The 26092-nt window shown below is 46.2% G+C and overlaps 1 protein-coding gene across 3 annotated transcripts in view; it reads right to left on the reverse strand.

Moving 5' to 3' along the window:
* NTN4 (netrin 4) overlaps positions 1-26092 on the reverse strand; it is a 48152-nt gene that overhangs the window by 2627 nt on the left and 19433 nt on the right. For all 3 annotated transcript variants that reach the window (XM_065829222.2, XM_065829221.2, XM_065829223.2), the window contains exons 3-9: positions 24559-24846; positions 14809-14935; positions 12943-13131; positions 6530-6746; positions 5742-5854; positions 4225-4293; positions 2385-2555 (exon numbers count right to left, since the gene is read on the reverse strand). In XM_065829222.2, coding sequence (XP_065685294.1) covers positions 2385-2555; positions 4225-4293; positions 5742-5854; positions 6530-6746; positions 12943-13131; positions 14809-14935; positions 24559-24846 — 1174 coding nt within the window. The remainder of the gene's footprint in view (positions 1-2384; positions 2556-4224; positions 4294-5741; positions 5855-6529; positions 6747-12942; positions 13132-14808; positions 14936-24558; positions 24847-26092) is intronic.

Here is a 26092-nt window from a genome sequence, read left to right on the forward strand (position 1 = left end):
GTCAGTTCTGCTGTTATAAACATCACTCTTCAAGGGCTCCTAAATCTAACTCCTTTGAGAGAGAAATGCGGCACGCACCCTCAGAGAGAAAACAAATATTGCTGCAGTTGCTGATTCAGTAGGGCTTTCTAGATTTTTTAACCTGATGTTACAGAAGCGTAAGCTTAAAATGAATCAAACAACTGAGATGCCACAAGCCAGGACTTGAGGCTGTGTGTTTTGCCATGTGTCGCTGGCAGACAGCTCTCTGCTTATTTGTCTCTGTGCTTGGCAGCGCCAAGGAGGAGAAGGGGCTCCTGTTCCCTTGAGTAAGGCTGAGACATTTAAACCTTTCCACTCGGTGTCCCCTCAAGAAATCCAACCTGTCTCTGTGCATGTGTTTGGAGTGGAAGGTGTGTGTGGATAGCGAATATCCCCTTGTAGGAAGTTAAGCGTATTATCATCTGAAAACAGCCCATGGAGACTTGATAAATGTTTGGAGTTTTTATTTCTTGCCACAACCTTTAAGAGCCTGCCCTCCTTTTGGTATCCTTGTAGTGTTGTGAAACAGAATAAAAAAACCTTTTGTTTCTTTTATTTTTATCTTTGATCTCCTCTGTGTTTGTGGGAGATGTGATTTCCACTATAGCTATATGTCAGGAAATCATTTCATATCAGCTTGGCTTTTTATCCAGCTGTTGTTGGTTCATCTGCAGGTCATAAGCTCCTACTCTGAGCATCAAATCTGGTAATATAGTATTGCCAACCATTCAGAAATGAATGTGATAGCTTAAGAAAATAATGACATTTTAAATATATTTGAGATCCCTTTTTCCCTTTGAAATGACCGAATCCTAAAGATGCACACAGTTGATGTTTTCAAGTTTCTCATTAGGACCAAGCTTCACAACTTCTTTCTAACATGAGTCATAGAACCATAGAATACCAGGTTGAAAGGGACCACAAATGAAAGCTGAAATTAATTTATACCTGTGGGACTCCAGCAGCTGTATTTCAAGACAATATCAAACTTTGCAGTGTAAATCATAAGAGCTGATAAGGGAGCAACATCTGATGTGTCAGACACCTGGATTACCTCCACCCTTCTACTGATGTCCAAGCAATTTTCATTGATTTTGTGATTACTACTGTCTTTTCCTCTGCTGGGGAAAATCAGCGAAGTTCCTCTGAAGTCAGTGGAAGTCACAAAGCTGGGTGTCAGGCGTGGGGCTGCCCTGCATGCTCTGTGTCTGACAGCTTTCATGGTGTTCCTCCAGGTTCATATTAAGGCAGGCACATCTGGGCTTTCTTGCTTGTGTTTGCATTGCATATGGGAAAATAAAACAGCTGTATCTATGTAACTGTAGATTCATGGTGTTTTACTGATATCCAAAGTCTTACTGCACTTAAACAGTAATGTCCTGCCTAACGCTGCTGATTCATCTGACCCTTGCACCTCACCAGGCTTCCCGACTACAGCTGTGCTGTCACAGCAGCCGCCTTCAAAGCCAAAGACCATCAGTCTGGTCGAGATAAAAGAAGACTGCAAACACCCCATCAATGAATAACCTTTCTGCGTGATCCAGCCTCGCAGACAGCCCTTTGCCCCCGAAGGAAGCTCCTAGTGCTGCATATGTAAAGGACATCTCAGCACTGAAGCTGATGTATCAATCAGTGATTTCCAAGAGATGTGTGCACCTCATGGAAACAAAACCCTTTATCTGAATTATTTTGGTAACTGTTGGTTTATCTCAGAGCTGTAAAGAAAGGTGTGTCAGCTGGCAGAGTTTTGCTCTATTGAAAAAAACCTTGAGTCTGCATCTCCTCGTCCATACCAGAGACTGGATGTACTGTTTGGCCACCATTGGTTATACTCTAGTGAAAGATAAAGATGATGAGCAAAAAATGTGAAGCCAAAGCTGTCCTCTCACTGCATTAGAGAATCTCTTCCAAATCTTGTAGATGCAAATCAGTGTTTCTTTCAAAGATACGTCTTCCCTTGAGTTTAGATTAGAACTTCAGCACAATATAATGACTCAAGTTAGATGTAAATGTGATTTTCTGGAATCAAATTAGCATTAGTTTTGAAAGGATATGTCATGTAGTCGTGGCATGATACGTATCTCCCTCCCTCTGGGAACAGACTGAGACTAGTAAAGCTGTAAGACTGTTATTATGCTTCATAAAGAGAATTGTATGTTTGAAAGTCTATAGAATGATCCAAGTTTTTCTCTATAAAACTCAAATTCGATGGAGATTGCTGTTGGAATTCAAATGATGTAACAGTCAATAATTTAATCAACACTGGGCTGGAATCTCATCTCACTGGCATGAGGGGACCGAGTGGTGGGAATGAAATCTGCATAAATGTGGTGGGGATGTACTGCTTGGGGAGTCAAACCTACCGGGATTGAGGATGGGACAAGTGCAGCCTCTGTTAGTCCAGGATTCAGGGTAGAGTGTCCTCTTGCCCCGTAGAATCTTCAGCTTTGTGGATTTCAAGACTTTCTTGATCTTCACGTTGACTTCTGCATGGGAGCCTTTGTCATGAGCTGACAAGATCTTTGTCTTGATCACTGGGAACACATGAATTCAAAACCAGGAACATATAAACAATTTACAGTGCCTTTTTTTTTTTTTCTAGTTCAGGTATCTCAGCAAAGCAGTGAGGACAATTACTTTGGAGTTAGTCCAATGTTCCTTGCTAGGGAGCCCAGGGTCAGTGCAGCCACCAAGGGAACGCATACATAGGATGAAGGGCAATGGGCACAGATTGAAACATAAGAGGTTCCATCTGAATATGTGGAGAAACTTCTTTACTTTGAGGGTGCCAGAGCACTGGAACAGGCTGCCCAGAGAGGTTGTGGAGTCTTTTTCTCTGGAGACACTCAAAACCAGCCTGGACACCTTCCTGTGCAATCTGCTCTGGGTGAACCTGCTATGGCAGGTGGGTTGGACTAGATGATCTACAGAGGTCCCTTCCAACTTCAGCCATTCTGTTATTCTGTGATACGTCCCTATACCCATAGGCAAGAATGCTGCCAGTTGGTTTTACCACAGCCCCTGGCAGCAGGAGAGGTCCAGTGACATGATTTTCAAAACTTGCAAAGCCTACCCCAACCATGCTGATACCTCCACTGGTAGGTATCACCCTATGGTGGTGCTTTATTCAGTGCTGCACAGTAGGAAGCTCAGGGAAACCTCTCCTCCTACTGTATGGCCTCCTGAAGCTCATGATGAGCCCTGTAATTCATCTGTCTCTCCAGTTTAGCTGACACCTTTGCACATCGAGTGATGAAAGGGTGGGAAGACTGAGTGCACTATAGATAAGATTTATGAACTTGAGGTTTTTGTCAGGTGGGCTTTTTATTTTTATTATTTCTTATCTTTCGCGAGATTAAACATGGTCACTATAGCAGCCAGGGAGCAAAGCAAAGCAGAATCAGATTTTTTCTTAATATCATTAAGCCAGGGCTATATTTCAACAGCTGGCGGCCCCTTGAACTTCCCTTTATAGGTTGCTCCGCAGCCTGCAGAGGTAGGGGTTATCTCTCTCTGCATTTTCAACTTCAGGGCAAGACGGAACAGGTGCAACAGGTCCCTGGAAGCCTGTGAAGGAAGGGAGTGCTACACAAAGCATTCCTGTCTCTGCTGTGGTGTGGAGGAGGTGGCTCACTGGCACACACTGGAGAAGTCTTGGCAAACAAAGAACCTCCTCTCATTCATTTAAATCCAATAGATATATTGACAATATACAGCACCCCTTCACAACAGCTGAGCTTTGCTGAGAGGGGGAAGCTTCCAGTAGCTGCCAGTGCTGTTTTCCCTGTGTGGTGGCTTGTGTGGTGATCACTGTCCCTTCTTACATTCAGTGTAATTCCGATTTAGTGATTTCTAGACTGTTCTTGGGGCATCTGGTCTACAGACAGTTTTAGTCACCTGTTCTTGGTAACAGTGCTTTCCAGTCTGTCTTGGATCTAGACAACCTCTTAGGGAACCTTCCAGCTTTTGTCCTCCCATGATTTCAGCACAAGAGTATTCTGGCAGCAAGAGAGGTGGGTAATAAAGCAAGACACTTCACCCACCTTGACGTGGCACCATGACACCTGTGTATTTTAGAAAGGTTGAAGATTTGCCCCTAAGTAGACCATGGACTTGAAGGGACAGAGTAGTGCACACAGCAGCACTTCTCATGCTTTACACACTTGTACCATCTTGCAGCACCTCCCTTCACCCACAACTCACCGTAGGTGTACTTCATCCCGCAGAAGACCTTGGGATTCCCTAAAACTTGCTCTTTGCATTCGCATTTACCTGGGGAATGAGAAAGAGGCAAACAGCTGTGGATTGTACTTTAGAGACAGGAGCCCTCCTGGGCACAGCTTGGGACTTGCCAGAGGTTTCCATGTGGTCCACAAGCCCCGTGCAAAAAAAAAGTCCTATTTTCAGATCTAGGCTGAATATACAATCTTAATCCAAGGGCAATTATTCCTTGTTTACAATCAGAAGAGAAGGGAAACAAAGGCCTTATTATTTTGCCTTAGGATGCAAATAACACGCATGTCTTTCCCCATGGTATTTTCCACGCTGTAATGTACCAGACAAAATTTTAAAAGGAAATGTTGCAGAGGTTAAGGCAGATTAATGACTTCCGTGATCTTAGAACAAAGAATAACATGATATACTTATTTACGTTTAAAATGAAGTTGCTCAGACAAATGATGGAGCTTTGCCCTCAATTAACTCAATTATTGTATCTTTGAGATTTTATCATGCTGCTTTCTGAAAATGCAGGAAATGACGTTTGCCTGTTTGCATGCAGCGACTGCAAAGGAGGATGGCTTGATGCTGCGCCACGGGGCCAACCTGCTTCGCAGCAACCTCACGCAGCACCCACCTCCTCCAGACTGGGGGAAAATAACTTCCCCAGTTGACACTGTAGCCAAAATGCTAGGCAATCTCTAATTGCATCATAAACTGCAATTGATGCAAAATTGTTGTGGGTATCAGGGAAGTACATTTTTATTTGGAAATTTCCGGTTCCCTGACCATGTTACAACAGAACAAGGGGTGATGGTTTTAAACTAAATGAGGAGAGATTCAGGACAAACATGAAGAAGAAATTTTCTACAATGAGGGTGGTGAAACACTGGCACAGGTTGCCCAGAGAGGTGGTAGATGCCCCATCCCTGGAACATCCCAGGCCAGGCTGGATGGGGCTCTGAGCAACCTGATCTAGTTGAAGATGCCCCTGCTCATTGCAGGGGATTGGACTAGCTGACCTTTGAAGGTCCCTTCCAACCCAAACTATTCTATGATTCTATGAAAACCCAGCCTATAAATAATGTTACCAATTCCTCCAACATGTAGTGCTAGTGAATACAAAGACACATTTAAAAGGTGATGGACAAAACAAAGAGAGTGTTCAGCCTTGAAATTCAGAGCTGGGGATGCAAATTCAGGCAGGTAACTCTTGCCTCACTGACAGTTGAACACTGGGTTCAGGCTTTCAGTGTGGAGCATCTGCCTAAAGGGTCTGCATGTCCTCACATTGATGTGACCAGCCATAAGGTTCCTCCAGCTCATGGAGGGGAAGGGCGTGGTTGCACAGGACATTAATGGGGGACAGGACATTAATGAATGACCATCCCCTCTTACACCTGCCAGGGTGCTAATTACAAACCAGTGCAGAAGACTGCATCTGTGCTGGCTGCTGGCGGGAAGGATAGGGCAGGGAAACAGGCACGAAGCTGCTATCCTACCGGAGTGCCGGAGTGCAGAGAAGCCTTGCTCATCCTCCCAGCCCCACGTGGGCTCGCTCTCGTTGAGCACTGCCTGGAAAGGAGGTGCTTCGTGGTGCCAGGTCACGTCTGAGCTGTTGGGGGGAAAGGGAGATAGTTAACTTTGCTCCTGGAGCCAGCCGAAAGAAGGGTCAATACCAACCTGTCCTCTGGGCACGTTTTGGTGGTGTTAAATACAAGGGGCAGTTTGGGAAAGTGAACAGGTTGAGTGTTGTCCGAGCGGGTCATGAAACCATTTTGCGTTTAAAACACATTATAGGAATTTATATGCTATAAATAGCCTCAGTATGGTAAAAAAAAACCCCAACATATAAGATCCAGAGAGTGGGGTACTATTAAAATGTGCTGTCTTCTACAAGTTAGAACTTGACTCTAAGTCCAACAGTCAATACATACTGAGTTGCAATGGCAACACTATTAATCCTTTGGTCTTCTTTCACTCAGATGTCCCTGAGGCCCATATTTTCCTTGTGGAGAGGAAGAAGCTGTGAATGCTATGGAAAACACCTGACATGTTAACACCAGCACTGAGAGCCAATAATCCAACATGCCCTGCCATGGTGTGCCAGGCAGCCTCAGCGCCTCCTCCAGCCCCAACTCCTGACCATACCAAACTCCAAACATTTTATATCATGGATATTTTTCAGCCCGCCCACCACACATAAATAGAGTTGGTGCAGAGCATTCTCTGGGTCGGGGATCGCAGGGGTCTGGTGAGGCTGGGGGTTGGCCGGGACCCCTCAACTCACCTGCTGTTGCGACAGTCGCCGGTACGGGGGTCACAGCTGCGGGCGCAGTCGCAGGGGCGGCAGCCGTAGGCACCGAAGCCCCAGTAGCCGGGGAGGCAGCGGTTGCAGCGGGGCCCCGCCACGCCGGGCTTGCAGGGGCAGTCGCCGGTGCTGGGGTCACAGAAGGTGCGGGGGCCCAGGGGGAGTGCGGCCGATCCCAGTGGGTGGCAGGAACAGGCTGTGGGGACACCGTGGGGGGAGAGAGCATCTGTGAGTGCAAAAGCTCTGCGGAATGAAGGCGCAGCAGGTGCCGCTCTGCCTAGGGACAATGATGTTTCTCAGCTTTTTTTTCCTCTTTTCCCTTTAAATCTGACCAGAATCTCCCTGGAAATGGCATGAATTTAACTTTCGTGACGTATCTTAACTAGTCAATCTACTCTGGTTTCATGTTATGTTTTGCCAAACAGGACTTTATTACTCTCCTTATAGCATCTGGACTCCAGTCCAGTCAAGTGCCCAGATATGTGCTTGGCTCACAGTGATATTTAAGCAGCTGTGGGTTCTTCCTTGGAAAAATGAATCAGAGCATAATTGCTTTCTAAAGTAATAACAACTGTCTTGCATCCAGGAAGTTAAACCCCCCCCTCAGATTCATAATTTTAATTAAAGTGGAGGCTGAGTGAAAAGTACCCCTCGGTCTCTGTCTGATTTTCATTTAAAGCCATCATTTCAAAACATTAAAAAAACAGAATGAGGACACTGACAGCTCAGAGACAGGCTTTTGCATTTACTCCAGGATGTTAATTCACAGAGTACGTCAGAAACATCGGCTGCTCTTTTGTCCTCCCCCCACAGCCCCTTGCACTAGAATGATGCGCACTGGAAGCACACTGGGACACACTGGGAAAACTGGCCATTCTCACAAATCAGAAAGGATGCCCTAAAAGAGGTCAAGTTTTCCCTGCCTACTTCTTAGGATTTTTCTTCTGCATAAATGTAATTTGTGTCTGTTCCAAGACTACAACATTTTTTTTCCCCCAAAGATGTTAATATTTTCAAAGATCAGAAATACAGTTATCAAAAATATGAGCCAAACCTCTGACCATGTGGCCTTGCCAGGAGGCAGCGCAAGTGCCCCACAGGACCAGTAGTTGGGTGACTCGTGCTCTTCTTCCCTCAGGGTTTTGCTCTCTGACCAGGATGTGTTATGGTCAGCCTCGTGCATTATGGCAAAACTTCCCTGCTGAAAGCTTTTGTCTAAAATTCCATTTACATAAAAATCGGATTTCCTGAGAAAATTTTGTTTGGAGGGAAAATTTTTACCAAGTTCTAATACAAATATTTTAATTTTGCACCTATGGAGGCAGTAAAGCAGAAAAGCCACTGCATGCAACACAGCCTTTCTTTCTCTTAAAATACTTATTGCTGCACACATATATTTAATTTTGCTCTGACAACATTTTTGTGGTTTCAGGGATTTGACATACCTGGAGTGTTGTTTCAAAATATTAAAAGATAGATTAATATTGGCAGTCAACTTAGAGGCAACTACGATTGCAAAATCTTTGCCAAAGTAATCCCCAAATTTTCCCCACCCTTTCCATTCCCAAACAAATATAATTATATAAAATTAAAAGATTAGAAAGCCTGTCCACAAACTGCATAACTAGCTGCAGGCAGTGAACTCCGGTACCTTTAATAGCATAGTTTTCAACAGCACTCACCAAGACTCGCATACCTTTCTCCTGAAGTCTGTGAAGTGTTTTACACCTGACATATGTAGCCAAACGGTCTCTTTTCCTACTAGATGTGGTGGGTATTTCTGGCATTCCTCAGCCCCTTCAGGGGAAATATCAAGCACTCAAAGCTCTTCTATTCTCTGGTAGTCAATGAGCTAAACCCACTGCTCAGAAAGAGATTTGGTCCTGTTTCAGTCAGGTTTCAGCTGAGTTTTACACTCAACCCTATTTGGGTTCAAGCTTTTTATGTTTTAGACAATGCCTTCGCACAATTTTTTTCCTAATGGAAAATTTAATGGCAGCGGCAACACCATGGTGAGGCAAGAATATTACATTTATGAAGGCTGTTATGAAAAATACAGCAGCAAGTTCATAGGCAATTAAAAGGGCAATTAAAAATGAGAACATAGTTGGCTATATTTTTTAATAAAAACTGCAAAGAGATGTGTTGCAAAGGTTGGTAATTTCTACAAGGGCTGTGCACCCACCCACATGGACCCCATCCTTGGCTGCTCCCCCATGAGCTACCAATGCACTGACCTGCTTTCCATCAGCAGCCAGCAAATTGAAGCTTCTGGTCTTGAATGTTGGGTGGAGGCCCAAGATGACACTAAGTAGTGCTAATCTGGATGCCCTGGGTGGCAAATCTACAACATGGTAAATGTTTGTGATGTGCTGCAGTGGGAATGTGCTGAGCAATGCAGAGACATGAAGTGTGTGCACTGAGGGTAGAAATGAGACTCCAGAGCTCAAATGTGTGTTGTATGAACTTTGAAAGAAACGCATGAAAAGAGGACCAAGTGCTTCCACACTATGGCAATGGCAGGAAGAAGAAGACCACAGGACTGATGATACTACACTTGGCAGCTGCAGCTATGGCTCCCTCCTGGGCTGAGTGATGGGTTTTAGATCCTGTTTTCCTCCTTCCACCCAATCTGCACCTCACTGTGGCACAGGTAGTAAGAGACACACCTCTAGGAAGGTGAGAGGAGCAGCTAAACAGCAGATAAAGCAGCTACAGACAGTGTTGATGGCACTTCATGGTGGATACGCAGGCACAGAGTGTGAGACTTTCAGTGAGAGGCTTCTGGGCTGCGCCTGTCTCATGTGCTGTGGCCACCCCACCAGGGAGGCTGGAGGTTTCCACAGCCAAGGGAGCTCCCATGAGAGAAAGGCTGTCTGGGCATCAGAAGCTTAGGACCAGGAGAAACCTTCCACAAGCTTGATCTTTTTTGCTTTCCTTTTGATTCATAACCAGCATAAAAGGTCAATTTACCCTCCTGTACTACACGGTAATATTCTGCACATGACTTTGACAAACACATGAATTAACAGCCACTTGTCCTGGAGTCACATGTGCTGACTGGGATCAAAACCCAGTGAGTGGGACACCAGCAGAGCTGGATTTCCCTGCCCTGGTTTGGTGATACTGTTGTGGTTTCTTCAGCTACCAGCTAACCTTTGGAAATGACAAATATTTACCCTCAAACAACTACAGCTGAAAAGCAAAAATAAACTCAGCAATTATAAAACCCGATTTATTGTCTGCAATTACACCGTAGCTGAGGCTTAAAAATTCATGAGGAATGTAAAGAAAAGGACCGATAGCATGGTGGGGGGAAAGAGTCATCAGATTGCTGTTTTAAATGGCAGAACGTCTCGTTTTATCGGGTACACACCTACTCCTGAGCAAATATTATATACACTCTTCGCCTACAAGAATCTTTAAAGTATCCTTAAAGATTATGGTTTAACAACTCCTTTATTTACTTTGACCTTGGTATTTTTAAATTTTCACTGCTACGCCACAGTTGAGCAATAACGGTGCCTTGAGCCAGAAGCAAGCAAGCAACACCGTGGCCTTCCTGGAAAGAATAACAGGGCATCACGCACATCCCTTGTTATTGCAGACCATGGCATGGGCCTTGGAAATGTGCCCGGCATAGGCTGTAATTGGTCTTATATAATTTAATTTAACAGTCATTAGTCATTTCCTATGGCCCTGCAAGCGGCGGGCTCCCCCCTGAGATGCTGGGTCCCCGGGTGTGGGGAGCAGCCCTGGCACTAGGAGACCAGAAGGGAAATGGTGAGGAGGTCTTAGTGAGCAGAGAATTTGCGAGGCTTTGAAAAGCCCCAAGAGAAATAATCTGTGTGTTTGTAGCAATAGGGTCTCCGAAAGGAAAGCACTCAAGTAATCCCTACATTTTTGTGGAACCCAGCCTATGCCAGGGCAAGTTGCCTCCCTGAGATATGTGAGTATTTCATGCTCTGTAATTCATAAATACCAAAAGAAAAGAAAAAAATGAGCAACAAAGCAGATGTACTTAATGAAGAAGGTAAATAAATGTAGATTTTTTTCTCACTGTGCTCAAGGCTATCTTACAGTTCTTGTCAAATATATGTTACCTTTGGCCTTTAAATACCAGAGTTCACAAATACATAGTGGCCCATAAAGAGGCTGGATTGCTGCATTTAAGAGTAATGGAAGCAAATGTATAGTCTTTATGTCAGGCACACTTTTTGGGGAGGTAAAAATGTGGAAAATGGAATGCTATGTGCTGGTGATTCAGAGATGAAGGCAGAAAGTCAAAAGTACCAAGCACCAGCATACGTCAACAAAAATACCCATTAATCATTAATCATCTCCGCAGTTTCCTCCTGCCCCAAAGAAACTTTTATAATTGAGTCTCCTGGGATTTGGCTAACATATAGCTAATGATGTGATGTAATGCTTGACTTCATTAGCGCTGGTCTAACTCACACACAGGCACATGCACCCTGTTGACAGCCTTCCCTTTGAGCCATGGCCATTTTGCAGCAGTACGTCCTGAGACCTCTGTTTCCATCTGCTTTTTCAAGGAAGGAGGCTCCGTGCTGGTCAGTCCAGGAGGTGCCATTTGATTTCCTCTTGGACCCTTCAAGCAGCCAAAGCATTTGGACTGGGTGTTTTGGCACCAGGAAAACCCTATGATGTGTCCCTTGTAAAACTCCATCTCCTTCATGAGAAGTCACAGGAGATGGTGGCCACCCCTATTGTCTCCAAGGCGAAGGGTATTATTTTAAGGTGTTTAGAAGACCACACCCGAATGAGTGCCAGAGCTTGATTTGGCTTCAACAGCCTCAGAAAAGTGTGTGCTCTTCTCTGATGAGAGCCGGCACGTAAAGAGCACCAGGAACTGCAATCCTAGCAAAAGTAGCACAACCCCAGTAAAAGCACATTTTGGAGACTGAGGGTCCCATACAGAATTTACTTTAGTCTTTCATCCTGTGTTATCTGCCAGGAATCGATTACTCCAATGAGTTAGAAAAAAACCCTCAAGCCCCTGCTTTGGGTCTAAGTACAAGTTTTAAACTTGTTTTTTTTTACTAATGAGACTCCAAACCAATAGTTTGTTACCTAAGTTCTGGTAATAATTGGAGGGGGAAAGTAGCTGATGTTTCAGAGAACGAGACTTGGAACTTCCATGTACAGAAGTAGGTAAAGGAACTTCAGAAAGTCATTAACTTCACTGTTTAAAAAAAACAAGTTTGTATACATACTACAGAAGTGAAATAATTATATACATATGTAGTAGAGAACTGTGGTCAATTCTGTTTTCTTTCAAGAGAACTGGGGTTGTAAAACAGGTGGTTCAGCTGATGCTGCTCCTCCTTGCAACAAGTGAAAGGTGGAGAGGAGGAGGAGTTCTGCAACAGGCTGGTGGGGCCACTGGCATTCTCACGAGGATGATGCACAGTGAGGGAGCAGGACAGAAGTGGTTTTCCCCACCCAGCCCCACAGACAAAAGGGAAACCGTACACACTCTTCCCATTCCAGGGTGCAGCTCCACACCCCAGAAAGGTTTCTCTTCCTTTAAACACAGGTACTTCTCCTTTGGAAGAGAGAGATGTGCTCAGTGTCCCCTCAAATGACACAAGCAGGGTGTCAGTCAGATTTTTTTCTGCCACCCATGAAGATCCTCCTCCAGATGTGGGTCAGTGAGGAGAAGTCTGGTGAAGCCGGTGGCTGGCTGTAGGTGCAGAGCGGAGAGCACGCCTGCACCCTGTATTTAGCTGACCAGTGTAATGTGCTCAGTGCAGTTTGGGGATACGGAGTCCCCTCCGGTGAGTCACCATCCTCACAGCGGTCCCTGGGGAGCATGGCTTCTGGATCGCTGCTTTTGCTTGGGAAACATTTAATTTCACATGTGTCTGAGTCATTGCCTTTGGCCTGGCCTCCTCGGTGTTGCACCTTCTGGAATATCACTTAACTCGTGTTCCTGTCTCTCCCTCCATATCCACCTGCTGCTGCTGAGAACATGCACTGGTGGGCGATGCTATTTACCAGATGAACCCCTGTTGGCTGAGGCACCCTGCTTCTGAGGCTGTGGCAATCACCAAACAAGGAGTGCATGCCAACATGATGGAGCTTTTGCACTCCAAAAATAGCAGGAGAAAGTCAATGAATCACCTCTCTTCCCCCTGCCTTTGTGCTACAGGGATCCTTGAGAGATTTGTCAACAGCATCTGCAGGCTTTTGCCTTGCAAACTGCACCATTGCTTTTTGCTAACAGCATCAAAAAAGGGAATTCAAAGAGCTCTCTGTCCTTCACTGAAGCAAGAATATTACTCCAAGGTGGGGCAGGAAGATCTCACCTTTCCTTTGACACCCTCCCACCTGAGAAGCATTTTACCAGTAAAAGGTCTCTGACTTACGTTTGCAGGCATCAGGGGCAGAGAAGGGCTTCCTGAGGTCCCGGTAGAAGCCTGGCTTGCAGCGCTGGCAGTGCTGCCCTTCCGTGTTGTGCTGACAGTTGTCACAGATGCCGCCACTGCGATTGCCCGATGCCAGCCACGCATCCATGTCAAAATGACAAGTATCGGCATGCCCGTTACACTTGCAAGCTGAGATGAAGCCAAAGGGAACAAAAAGGCTCATTAAAGCAGTGAAAGATGTTGATTTATAGAAAAGGGACACAGAAACTCAAACCATGTTTTGGAATGCGAGACCTGATCAATGAACCTATTAATCATTCAAACGCATGAAGTATCATCACATTTTCACCCACGCTTCCCAACCTCTACAGGTGGCATTTAAGAAAAAATAATTTAACTCTTAAAAATTTCTAATACAAGTTTCCTGGTACAGGGACAGAAACTTGATCAGGCCGATGCACATACACTTCCCATGGACCTCCCACATTCACTGGTTCTGCTGGGGCAGGATCCTTCCCTCCCTGCTCTAGAAATCAGCAGTGGTCCATACGGCATCTGTCATGCAGGTGCTATCAGGATGTAGGGTGCTCCTTGCATCTGGTGGAGGGGAAAAAGCAGGTGGAGGGGATGTGTATGAGAGAGGGTGAGGAACCCCCTCTCCTTGTGCTGGCAGTGGAGGAAGTCTGGATGCCCATACACCTGAATTCAGTGGCCAAGCGAGATCTGTTCCAACCCCTGCTCCTCAAATGCTGCCGTCAGAAACAGGGAACCCCTGTCATTCCCTCAGGGAACATCCATACTGCAGTGAGAGGGACCGCAGCCCACACAGGCAGGCTGATGCCAGCTGAGGTGTTCACAGCATCGTAGCCGCGGCATGACGGCAGTCAGTATGCCCACAAACCTTCCCGGGGTGGTGTGGTTGACCCTCAGCATCTTTCTGGCTAGTCTGCTGCTGTTAGTGGAGCAGATTGCCCTGTAACATCTGTGGTCCCCTGCAGCTGCACTCACCCTGAGCATCCCTCCCTGGCACTACAGAAGTAATCCTCGAACCCCCGCAAATCTCATGACTCCTCCTGCCCCCAGTGCCTGGTGGCGAGTAGAGCCCATGTCCAGCAGCAGAAGACCATACCTCCTGCAAACGTTTGTCAGCAGTGCTCATGGAGGGGACAATGCTGGCCCCTCATCACCTCCAAAGCACCCTGATAGGCTGCAGTTTGCCCACAGCAGTCAGCCCTATCTCAAAGAGATGTGCTTGGGTCCTCCAGAAAGGACACACCAACAAATAACAGTCTTGTGAGGATTTACAATCAAGGGCCTTTGTGAACAGGGTCATCCCCACCATACAAACATGCACTGGGTGCTGGGAGGAGCTGGCATTGGTTCTCCACTCACTGAACTGCTTTGCAAGCAACTGCCCGCCACCCTGGTATCTGCTGACTCTTGGAAACATAGGAGAAAGGCATAAAAAGAGAATCATAGAATCATTTTGGTAAGAGACCCTCAAGGTCATCGAGTCCAACCATTAACCTAACTCTGACACTAAACCATGTCCCTAAGAACCTCATCTATGGACCTTTTAAACACCTCCAGGGATGGTGACTCAATCACTTTCCTGGGCAGCCTGTTCCAATGCCTGACAACCCTTTCCATGCAGAAACTTTTCCTAATATCCAATCTAAAACTCCTCTGGTGCAACCTGAGGCCACTTCCTCTTGTCCTATCACTTGCTACTCGGGAGAAAAGACCCTCCATGCTACAACCTCCTTTTGGGTAGTTGTAAACAGCAATAAGGACTCCCCTCAGCCTAAGAGGAAGCTTTTCACCCTCACGAAGGCTCTGGAGAGCTGTTCCCAGCTTGCTACTTACACTGACACTCTTTGGGGTCTCCGGTTTTGCCGTCAGCAGCCTGCCAAGGCTGGTCGTTGTAGAGCGGGGCGCAGTGCTGGCAGTGGGACCCTGCTGTGTTGTGCTTGCACATACACTTCCCATGGACCTGGTAGGGGAAAGAGAGCAAGGATCACCCACAGCGAAGCCCGAAGGGTCTCTGGAGCACAAGCAATGCCCATGTACAGGAGATACCGTGTCAGCTAGGCACTATTACACAGACTAGAAAGAGGGCTGGCATGATGTGTGCCTTGATGTCTATCTAATTCAGTCCAAGGCAAATATTCTGCAGTTCCACTTTCAATTAGATTTGTGCTTGTGGATCTGCATGTCATGGTATTGTGTAATCATACCTTCTTTTTTTTTTTTTTTTTTTTAAGATCTAAAGAATCTTTAACAGAGTTTCCAGCTGCAGCATGAATTTCTAGGAGAGATTTAAAAAAGCCAAGATTCAAAGCATCCTTGGGAAACAATGTAAAACCTGCTTTTCCTCCTTCCCAAACATGAATACACCTTTGCAGTACTGTAGGAATAGCACCCACAGCCTCAGGACCCAGCTCTGTGTGCCCAGCCATCACCGACATAAATAAGTACAACAAAAAAGAAATTCAAACCCCTGCAACATAGGTATCTACTCATCCTAGGCAGAATTTTTGCCCCACAAAGGAAGAACCAAGGATAGCACAAGGACCATGAGTGACTGTACTTGGATGTGTTCATGACAGAGAGATAATTTAACATCTAGACATCCTAGTGTAAGGGGGTAATTGGAGATGAAAAGCCAGCGTAGCACGCTTGGTGCCAGCTGTCCTGTCAGCCGCTGGCATTACTCATACTGTTGGCAAATGCAAAGAAAACAGGACGTAGCCAGAGGGCAAGAACAGCCTGGCAGCCCCTGGATGCAACAAAATCCAGCTCTGAAGCAGCACAGCTTTGTGGGCAAGGCTGAAGGTCCTGCCTTTTCCTGTGGAGCGTGGTGGGCAGCTACCTACCATAGCTATTTCAGTGGCTGCCTGTGCTTTCAGCTTTACTCTGTTAGACATTTTGCTTTTAAATACAGTTTCACCTAGAACATTTTGACTGTAAGTCTCTCCAGATGTCTGATGCATGGCTACGTTCTGCATCTGCTGGAGCACGAGCTGAACGGTGCCTCACCACCCTGGTGCCCCATCCTTCTCCAGCTGCAGGGAAAGTGATAGAGAAGGAGGACAATGAACAGTAACGAGCTGGAGACCTCAGCCCCTGCCCTGCCACCGCGGTCCCATGCCCATGCCACAGGTTGGCCACAAAACCAATGGAGCTGGGGAGCTGCACCAACTGCTGGCTGCTTCCAGCATCGGGAGGGACACAGAGTGGTGGGGGTGGCTGGTGATCTGGCCCAGAGCTGGGGCACAGCTTTAGCTGCTGCTGGGAAATGCTGCCTTCCATGGTGTTTGACTTGTCCTTTTACAAATGTGCAGCTCCTGACTGTGTGACCTGCTGTCGAGACCTGCTCCAAAAAAAGGCTCCTGTGAAAAACCTGAACAGTAAACAACAGAGAAGATGACCGTGAACATGTTGTAAACAGCTCCTGCTTGTTACGTAGGTGCACACACATGCACACCCCACACACTGCTGGCTAATAATGACTTTCTGATTTATTTATTTTTAACGAATAGATTTCAGCTGCTGTCTTACAGAGGTCGGACGTAACCAGTACAGATAAAACTTCAAGATTGACCTTGAAAGTCCTTAAAACACTTTTCAGGAGCAACGCAAACAGCAACATCTTTCAAAAACTTTTCAAGTGATCCTTTCCTGTCATATGAAAATGTCTGCATCGTCAAAGCAGGAATAAGCAAAATACAGTACAGCAACTGGACTGTATGAGCAATGGACAGATACAGATGGAGTCAGACAGAACGCGCAAACATCTAAGCTAAAGTGCAAATACTAAGATAACATCAGTTTCAGTGCTACCTGGCCTCACCGCAGATAACAGTTGGTCTCACTGCAGATACTAGTTGGTCTGTAGTTGGCTTATCATATTGATATATGCTTAAATGTTTGCTAATGTTTGAAAAGAATGAGAAGCAAATATAGAAAAGGAACAAAACAAATTTGCAGAGGGAATATTTCATTCTCAAAGTGTGTCTTGTGTTCTCATATTTTCATTTTTACTACCACTCACAAAACATTCCTCAAACTCCCAGATGCCTCACTTTCCTAAATTATCATTCTTCAATAAAATTTCTCTCATATACTTTTTAGGCAAAGTCAACACACACAAACCAATGTTACAGAGCTACTTCCCACACATTTAAAAGCAGACACCAGAAATTGGTTAAACCTGTGTTGATCGTGTGGTCATCTTCTGGTGGTTTTGATGGGACCCTAACTCTTTGATGCCATTTTTGGCAGGGTTTTCTTGCGAGCCCTTTGGCCATTGGGTGATTAGAGCTAAACAGGTTGTAGTAGCCTGAACCATGTCCGCGACCAGAGAAATCCTTTAGCGTGTTCCTCACAGGAGTGTCCCATCTGTTGGGGTAGAGGGACCACCAGACCTGGGCTGTGCATGATCAGGAAGGGAAGGTCAGAGGGTGCCATGGTCAAAAGCAGGTGACCCCTTGGTGCTTTGGCCATCATGATGCCAAAGAAGGACGTAGGAGAAGACCTGCGAACAGGGATATGTATATCTAAGACATAGGGACTCTTGGGATCACTTTGGGAACATGTGCTCCCCCTGCCTGTGCCTGCAGCCTGACTCCTTAGATTGAGCTCCCCCCTTGCCAAAACCACACAAAGAATCAGTGGGGTCTCAATCAATCAGACAGCGGATACTCAGCATTAATAATGTACAACTCTGAAACTCAGAAGCACCTAAGAAACCCTCAAAGGATTAAGAGTCCCAAGACACCAGCAGAGACTGAGACTAAACTCCCCGCCAAGGAGCATTCACGGTCCCAAGGCATAAGAGCCTGCATTTTCTGAAAGCCCAAGTACTGTATAATAGAGCGTACTGTGTTGCCAGAACAGGGGGAGGTGGGCGAAAATAAAACAGAAGAGGACGGGTATCCCAAGAGCCTGATGTACAGCCATTAATTTGGCACACCGAGGTAATAAGTAATCCACTGAATAGCTGTGCACTGACTTATTAATATTAATCTGTATGTGAACTCTAAAGAAAGAGGGTTCAAAAACTTGAAAAAGTGCTGCACCAAGAGCAGGTCTGTGGGGTCTCAGATGCTGTGGAAAGGAGTGCTGCAAAAGAGCCAGATTTGGACATGGTGCAAATCAAGCCAGCTGGTGTTTAGATAGACCCCAAGGCAGAGCAGGGCATGATGTTCCTCACATTGCTAATAGTTTGTAAAGGTACGATGCACCTTGGGGGAAGGAAATTAATGATCTGGCTTAAAGACTTAAAAATTATTAGAATAGCATGATTCTGACTTCTGCATAAAGGCAAGTTTTGGGTTTGGGCTATCAGGCTGACTCCGTGGTGCTGTCACCATCTGGATCAGGAGGAGCCACGTGTTCTCAGTCATAAGAATTGTGATTTGCATTCACTTTTCCCCCAGGTTTTGTCACAACCAGATGCATTAGCACCTTCATCAGATCTTCCCTCCCAAGCCCAGATACTTCTGTGGACCCTGCACCCCCTCTGCCCACCTTGGCATGGGCTGGGATGGCTGCGCAGTAGCCCAGCCTGCCATGCACACTTTGCAAACCCATGCACCCCTGCTTGCTGCAGGGCTGGAGACTTGTCGCCTCAGTGGGATTCATATCTGGGTGAGCACCCAGAGAGGCATGGGACACGACAGCTCAGCTGGCTCCGCTTCTGCATCAGATGCAGCCACCTGGGCTCCAGTCTTCGGAAGCAAGCTTTGGAAAAGGCGGCAGCCTTCTCAATTCCTGCCATGCTGAGCCTTTACAGAAGTGCTACTCAAACGGGCTGGACCTGACGAAACCTCTGCCTCTCCAAGGTCACCCCAGGTCTCACGGTGGTCCCAGCCCTCTTGGCCAGGCAGAGTGGGGTGCAGACCCACTAATGAACAAGCAAAACAGCTAAATGGCCAGTCTCAGCTGAGTGAGGGAAGGGAATTGGGGTCTTTAATAACTTGTTTCTCAGTGTAACAGTTTAGTTAATACCCTTTTTTCCCTTTTTCCCAGAAATTTAATGAAATTCAGACCTAAGTGCTTCAAAAACCTTGCCTTGGGCTGATGTATTTATTCCGTTTCAATAGCATTACAATGATTACCCTGCAAAAGAGCTCTGCTTTAAAAAAACTCTCCATCCCACCTTTATCCCATTGAAGAAAATATCCTTTTTCTTCTACTTAATTCCAGCATGACAGAAAAGATTTTCATGCACTGGAAACAACAAAGGAAGGTGGATGCTAGCAAGCCCTTTCTTGCAGCCCATAGGCAGAAAGGTATTTTTTTCTTTTAGTTACAAAGAAATGCTGTGACAGCTGAAAATAGGAGAAAGACAGGACAACAAGAAGGGGTAATAGAAGGAAAAGAGAAGTGCTGGCAGGTGAAAAACAGCCAACAGGCTATCTACACTGGGCAAAATTAATGCCTGTATGAGGTGTAGGAAGGCCAGACACCAGACTGCAGTGCCCTGTAAATTCCTGGTCGTGCCACAGAGCAGCTGGGAGCTGGGGCTGAGGAACCAGCCCAGCAGCTCTGCTGGGACCCAAGGCAGAGTGGGGAAACTATGTACCCTGGCCTCGAGGATTTCTCCAGCATCTCACCACCTTTCTGAATGCAGAATGTGACCCCCATACGTCGACAAGGAAAGGAGGATGGTTTTTCTTCCCTTTTCATTCACCTCCATTTATATTTAACTGTCAGGCGTGCCCACTTGGGTCATTCTGGAGCATCGCTAAGTACACAAACACAATTCCCAGTACGACTTGCCCCTTTAAGCATTCACACGGCTCTTGAATCGTTTAAGCGGCAAAGCCTTCTCATACCATTTTTCATGTTGTCATGGGGTCTTTGCATCCCAGTTCACTTTCACACTGTTTCCCTTCTTAGCTGGACAGCCCCATCACAACGTCAGTCATTAGAGGGCACAATGCAAACAGTGTTACAAAAGTTGACTTCTCTAAGATAAACGAGCGACTGATTTCTCTATACAAAGACAGTTGCTAGGGCATGCTTCCTTCCAGAGCCTTTTGTTGCTGAATTATAACCTTCCAGTGCTTCCTTTCAGATTGCAAATATATAGGGTTTTTTCTTTAGTCGAGTCCTATAAAATACTTCCCCCCTTATTTATCATGTTCTAAATTGTTGGGCAGTGAGAAAGAAATGCTGCATCGAGAGAAAAATGCTTTCAGTCACCTGCTATGAACTGATTTATACTGCAAGAACTCACCCACTATATAGAGTCCAACACAGACGCACGCTAAAAGAAAATCAATGTCCCGAAGACCTAATAGCGTAAATAGGCTAAATAGCTGGGAGGGGCTACTGCTTTTAATAGAGTTTTTTTCTTGGAACTGCTAAAATAGTATTTTCTCCGTTGTGGTGGGGTTTTTTTTGTTTCGTTTTTGGTTTTTTCCTATGTTCCTAGAAAATGGGCATGATACGAGGCTAAAGGAAAATCACAGCATTCATGCTGAGTCTCTGACGATGATAGCTTTCAAACTGTGTTGAGCTTGAGCCACTGTGCCAGTTTTGGAACTGATGCCTACTGGCTGCTGTCAGCATGCCGGGAGGTATTCTTTCCCAAAGCACCAGACAACCAAATTTATGCATGAGAAAATTCTCATATCCTATCTTGTTCTTGTGAAAGAATACAAAGCTTGTTGTCCAGGGCGTGGGGGCGGTCTGGTGGGGCTTTTTAATTCCTGGTACAATAGGCTTCTGTCAGTGTTGCTGGAGAAGACCTTCAGCATCTTTTGATGTCAATAGCATGGCAACAATTTATAACAGCAACTGGGTTGGCCATGTGGGAAGGGGGAGGAATATTCACCCTGCTCGACTATACAGAAGTGTTTCAGCATGGTAGCACAGTCTACTGGGATCCCAGCCATAGTGTATCCCCCCTCCACTTCATAACTATGGAGGGAACCCAGGGAGATGAGCTGGCTAACTTAGGTACATCAACTGCACGCCTAAAATTACATGAGGTATATATATGCCTCAGTGCCTAATTGTCAGGCAGCTGTCAGAAATCAAGTTTAGATGCATTCACTGGTCAGTTCCCTGAAGTGATTTGTCTGTTCAGCCTAGAAAATAAAGGACAGTTCCTGGAAAAGTCCTTGGCTTCCACTTGACACAGCACCTTGGACTACTACCAAAGTGTGTAAGTGTAATGGGAGCAGTACCATCTTGGTAGGGCAGCAGCACCTCACAAACTGATCCAACTGCTTTGTCCGATACAATGTGAGCTGTGTTTGTCCACACACATCTTTTTCTGATCGTGCATTGGGCTGTTGTTGGTGAGATTCGGGTAGCGACCCTTTGAATAAATTTGGGAGGAGTGGGGAAGAGAAGGAAGAGTATCTGTGTCACCCTGACAGCTGTTTGCAGCACAAATGTATAACAAGGGACAGTCAGGACTGTACTGCCCATGAGGAGCAGCCCTTGCCATTGCTGGAAGGCAGTCAGGTCCTCTCTGTAGGCTTCCCCTGCAGCTCATGGAGAGATAACCTCCCCTAGAGCAGGAGCCCCACTTGAACATTCAGAATTCGCCTAAAGGCTGACATGGCATTTCTGATGCTAAAATGAACCCAGAGCTTTCCTACACAAATTCCTTTCTCCTTTAGGAACTGCCAGCAACCTTTGCTTTGTGGTACCAACACAATAACCGCAACAGAGAGGGGCACCACAGACAGTTTTGCAGCTGGATGGCGGTGAGGGCACAGAAACAAGCCTTTTATAAGGCCCTGGCTATTGCTTTTTGCTGTTGGGACTAATGTGAAATATTTTTTCCTCACAGTGAATGCTTGGACTCTGCAAAGCCCACCTTTGCTCTGACTTGACTCAAGAGGAACCGCGAAGGACGTTTTCCCACCCCAGTGAATGGAGCTAGAGCTGCTTCTGCTGGGGTGCAAGGAGCCCCTCTTGGTCCACGGAGTCACCCCATTTGCATCCTGTACCCTGCCCACCCCAAGCATGCCCTGGGTCAGTATTATCCAAAACTGTCAGCTGCTAGCACACAGTGGCCCATCCGTCGAGAAAAAATACACCCGATAGGGGAAATCCTGTGACAGTGAGTTGGGCCGATGTCCTGAGCTGAGTGGAGCATCCTGGCCCACCAGGTCAGGTTCCTGCAACGAAACTGCCCAAGCAGCAGCCACCAGGACCCTTGCATCCCCACGTGGCTTTGTCAGATGCCCTCTGGGTGAGCTGGCTGAAATGCTTCTGGTCACTTTGCAAGATCTGCTCAAGACCTGGCACTGCGCCCAGTGCTGCCACAACACCCCGGCTTACTGCCCAGAGCAACCCAAGAGAAAAACAAACATATCACGTCCAGTTCTGCTGGCCAACGAGGGACTGAAACCAAGCCTGCAGTTAGGATTTTTTGTCTGTGGGCTGAGACCAAGTAGGGAGTTAAGAAAACTTGCACATACTTATTTTGGGAAAGTTTTTTTTTTTTTTTAGAGGATCTTAAACTTGCTTAAATGTTGATGTTAACTCTCTAACTTAGGGGATATTCTTCAGGAGTGCCCTGGTCTAAACAAGCATAAAAACAGAGTTAGATTTTATCATCAGATTATGAAATGGTAATGTGCTTCCCAGCTTTTGCTGTCCTCAGTATTACAGTGAAGGTTCTGCTAAAATCCCATGTAGGTCATTCCATAAAGGCAAGACTGAAGTCCTCATCTCACCCTTGAGTGACTGACCGTAATTCTTCAGAATTTTCTTTTATGCGACCTTTTCAGGTGAAATGTACAAAAATGTTTCCTCTCAGAAATCCTACTCTCTTTTCAGAAGTTTCTCTGACTTCTCACAGCTAATCAGCTACAGACCTCGCAATCTTCTGTCCCTTTTCTGCTCATTCACACGTGCCTTGCTATCATCTTGGAAATAATCCTTTCTTCCCATCCTGAAGCAACACACTGGCAAACGCCGGCACGGTATGCACAAATGGGGTGCTACCACAGTCCCAAATCACAGCAGCCTTGCACCAGCTAGGAGCCTGGCATGGACTGGGCTCAGCCCCAGCTGCCATGGTGGAAAAAATTGTATTGGGAGAGGAAATATCTTATTCCCTGACTCTCCCTGCAAACCATGAGGCTACATCATCCCTACATCAGCACATCCGTCATGGGGCATGTGGAACAAGCCATAAGGCACAGTGAAATGAGTCAGCCTCACTTCAGAAACGTCACTTTTGGGACTCCTGCCACACACATATTTATAACTGGAGTTGAATTTCCAGTCCCCTGGAGGCCGGTGCTGGGGCCTGTTGCTATTTCTTGCTTTGGTTTTCAGTGTGATTTTGGCACTTGATTCCTTCCCACAGCACCACCTGCTACCTGCACACTATGGTTTCCATAGGCTATAGTTGTACTGGAAGTGTATTTGGCTGCAAGCTCTGCTCTGACTCTCAGCGGTATGCTGGTGCATGCTCCTGTGCAATTGTATCCCATCGAAATAATCCCACGCTAACAGTTCCTTTCAAAGACTTTCACTCAGGGAACATCTATGGAAAGCAGAGCAGTGCTACTTGAAACAGCCTTATCAATCATAGCATTGCACTCTTTCAGATGGGTATATTTTAAAGACATTGCAAGACTGGCTCTATTAGAAGGGAAACATGCTGTCTGCTCCATGTCAGAGACCATAATTTAAGTGAGAGAGTTCCCCGAAGAGCTGGACAGATGCCAGACCTCCTTACCTCGAGTAACCGCCTGAAGTTTTTATGATGTCTCCGTTTCTAACAGTATTCAGTGCAACATGTTTAACTGCCCTGGATTTCCCTACCGCCCCTCTGCCAGCAAAGCCGGGACTTTCTGAGACAGACAGAAAAGACAAGGCGTGTTGGGGGCAGCAAGAGCAAGGGCTGCCACCCAGGCTTGCATGGCACTGGCAAGTCACAGCTGTCCAGTTTACTGGCTGCTGCTGTGCCCATCACCTCCCCAAAAGGTCAGTGGCTCTCACTTCTTTGGCATGTAGGAGGTCTGGATTTTGGGTGTGAGTCAGTCCCAAGGGATATGAGCTCAGAGCTCTTGTGATGGGAGACCCCTTGAAACTGAAGCATAGGGTTTTGGAAAATGCAATGGAAAGCCTGGGAATGAGAGGCAAACCCCAGCTCTCCTGCCTTTCAGCTGAGGAGCCCACCCAGTATCTGAGGATCCTCCAGAAGAAATGGCAGTCACAAGATTCCTAGTACTTTCAGAGAAGTTCTCCTTCCTCTCCCTCATCAAAATGTCCTGCATTTATTATCTTTTAGATATTGTGTTATTAAGAATTAGCATTTGGGGAAATAAAGGAGTTAGCAGCTTTATTTTTTTTTAAGCATCCACTTAAAATATAAACATTACTGTGGAATACCCTTGATGGACAAGAGTCCTGGCAGACCCTACACTGAAGCATGAGGGAATCCCAGTGCCTCAGCCCAGCATGGAGACCCCCACCTTTCTAAAGACTGCTTTTGCTCACTGTGCTTGGAATTCAGGACATCACATGTCAAATACCATATACTTGGACCTATACCGTACCATATACCGCTCCCTATAATTTTTAAAACTCTTCTCTCCTGCAATGCAGATGTTTTTGAGTGCGGGTACATACCACGTGGAAGACACCAGCCGCTTTGAGGGGCTTGAATCCAGCGACGGGGACACAGTGGTCAGCGTGGCCATTGCAGAAGCAGCTGCCCTTCACAATGAAATCGTAGACAGCGTAGTGCAGGGGAAGCGGAGGGTTTGGGGGCTGGGGGTCCGGGCCCGCTGGGACGCAGGGGCAGCCCTGCCGCTCCAGCAGCCTCACCCGCAGGTTGGTGATCTTCAGCTGAGCCTGGGCTTCTGCGCTGTACGGGTCCTCCGCGGCGTAAGGTGGTGACAGGGCTCGGTAGATCACCTGGGCAGAGAAACGCAGCAAGGGAAGCAGAAAGGAGGATGTCAACCAGCCCCACGGTGGGCCAGGCGGTGGGAGCATCCCTCGGGAACACACACGGGGCTCCCTTGATGCTCCTCCCCCTCCGCAAGTGGTGAGAGCAGCAAATCCACCTCCACCCCAGTGTGTGTGAAGTGACCCCCTGTGATTCCCTTTCCACATGAAGTCTGGAGTCTCTAGGTGTCAAACAAAATTTTGCCATTAATTTAAAGCAGAGGTGTGTGCCACTGGTGTGCAGCGTGGCCCAGTGCAGGGACCGGCAGTCCTGCAGGCAATGCTCAGGTGGGGGACTCTTCATTAACCTTCCCTCCCCCAGAATGGGTGTATTTTTTAACAAATAAAGCTCAGATTTCCAAATATTTGGCTCCTATCAGTCCCAGGCTGCTTCCTAGTGGAAAAGTGATTAGGTATGGCAATTAGTGACAGCAAGCTGATAGTTGAGAAAACTGAGATAAGAAAGAAAGAAAAGTGGGGGGCTTCTGAAGTTTAAACAAATACTTATCAGTCAGTCTTGATTTTAACTTCAGCCTGATTGAATAGGTAAATATTGGCTCAAGTTGAAAACTGAGAGCACTAGATAAAAATAACCAATTTTCTTGAAGAGGTTTATTTTAAACTTGTTGGTTTAGCTGCCTATAGTGTGACATCAGAAACAGCATATAATCCATATAACTGCCATTCTTATAAAATGATGTATTAGTTACTCATACATTGAATTTACAGTGACACTTTCTAAACAGTTAAATAGTTCTTCACAGAGTAGCCACCAAAGGCTCAATGAAATACAAAATTTGTAAGCAACACTCAATCAGTCGCTTGACGAGTGTTTGATGTACTAATGGTCTAATGGTTTGATGTACTGTTCCCAGCAATGGCTTAAAATGTCCTCAAGCTGTCCCACTGACAATCCATACCACCCAAAACACCGGCCAACCCCCTATGAACAGCAAGGAGGTGTGCAGCAGCAAAGGGCAACTATTGTTTCTTATCATAAGATTCACAGAATCATTTTGGTTGGAAGAGACCCTCCAGATCGTCAATTCCAACCATTAACCTAACACTGGCACTAAACCATGTCCCTAAGAACCTCATCTGTGTGTCTTTTAAACACCTTCAAAGATGGCAACTCAACCACTTCCATGGGCAGCCTGACAACATTGGACATGTCCAATGCCTGACAACCCTTTCCATGAAGAATTTTTTTCCTAAC

The sequence above is a fragment of the Patagioenas fasciata genome, chromosome 1 (assembly GCF_037038585.1).
Source record: "Patagioenas fasciata isolate bPatFas1 chromosome 1, bPatFas1.hap1, whole genome shotgun sequence".
In the NCBI taxonomy this organism is placed as follows: Eukaryota; Metazoa; Chordata; class Aves; order Columbiformes; family Columbidae; genus Patagioenas; species Patagioenas fasciata.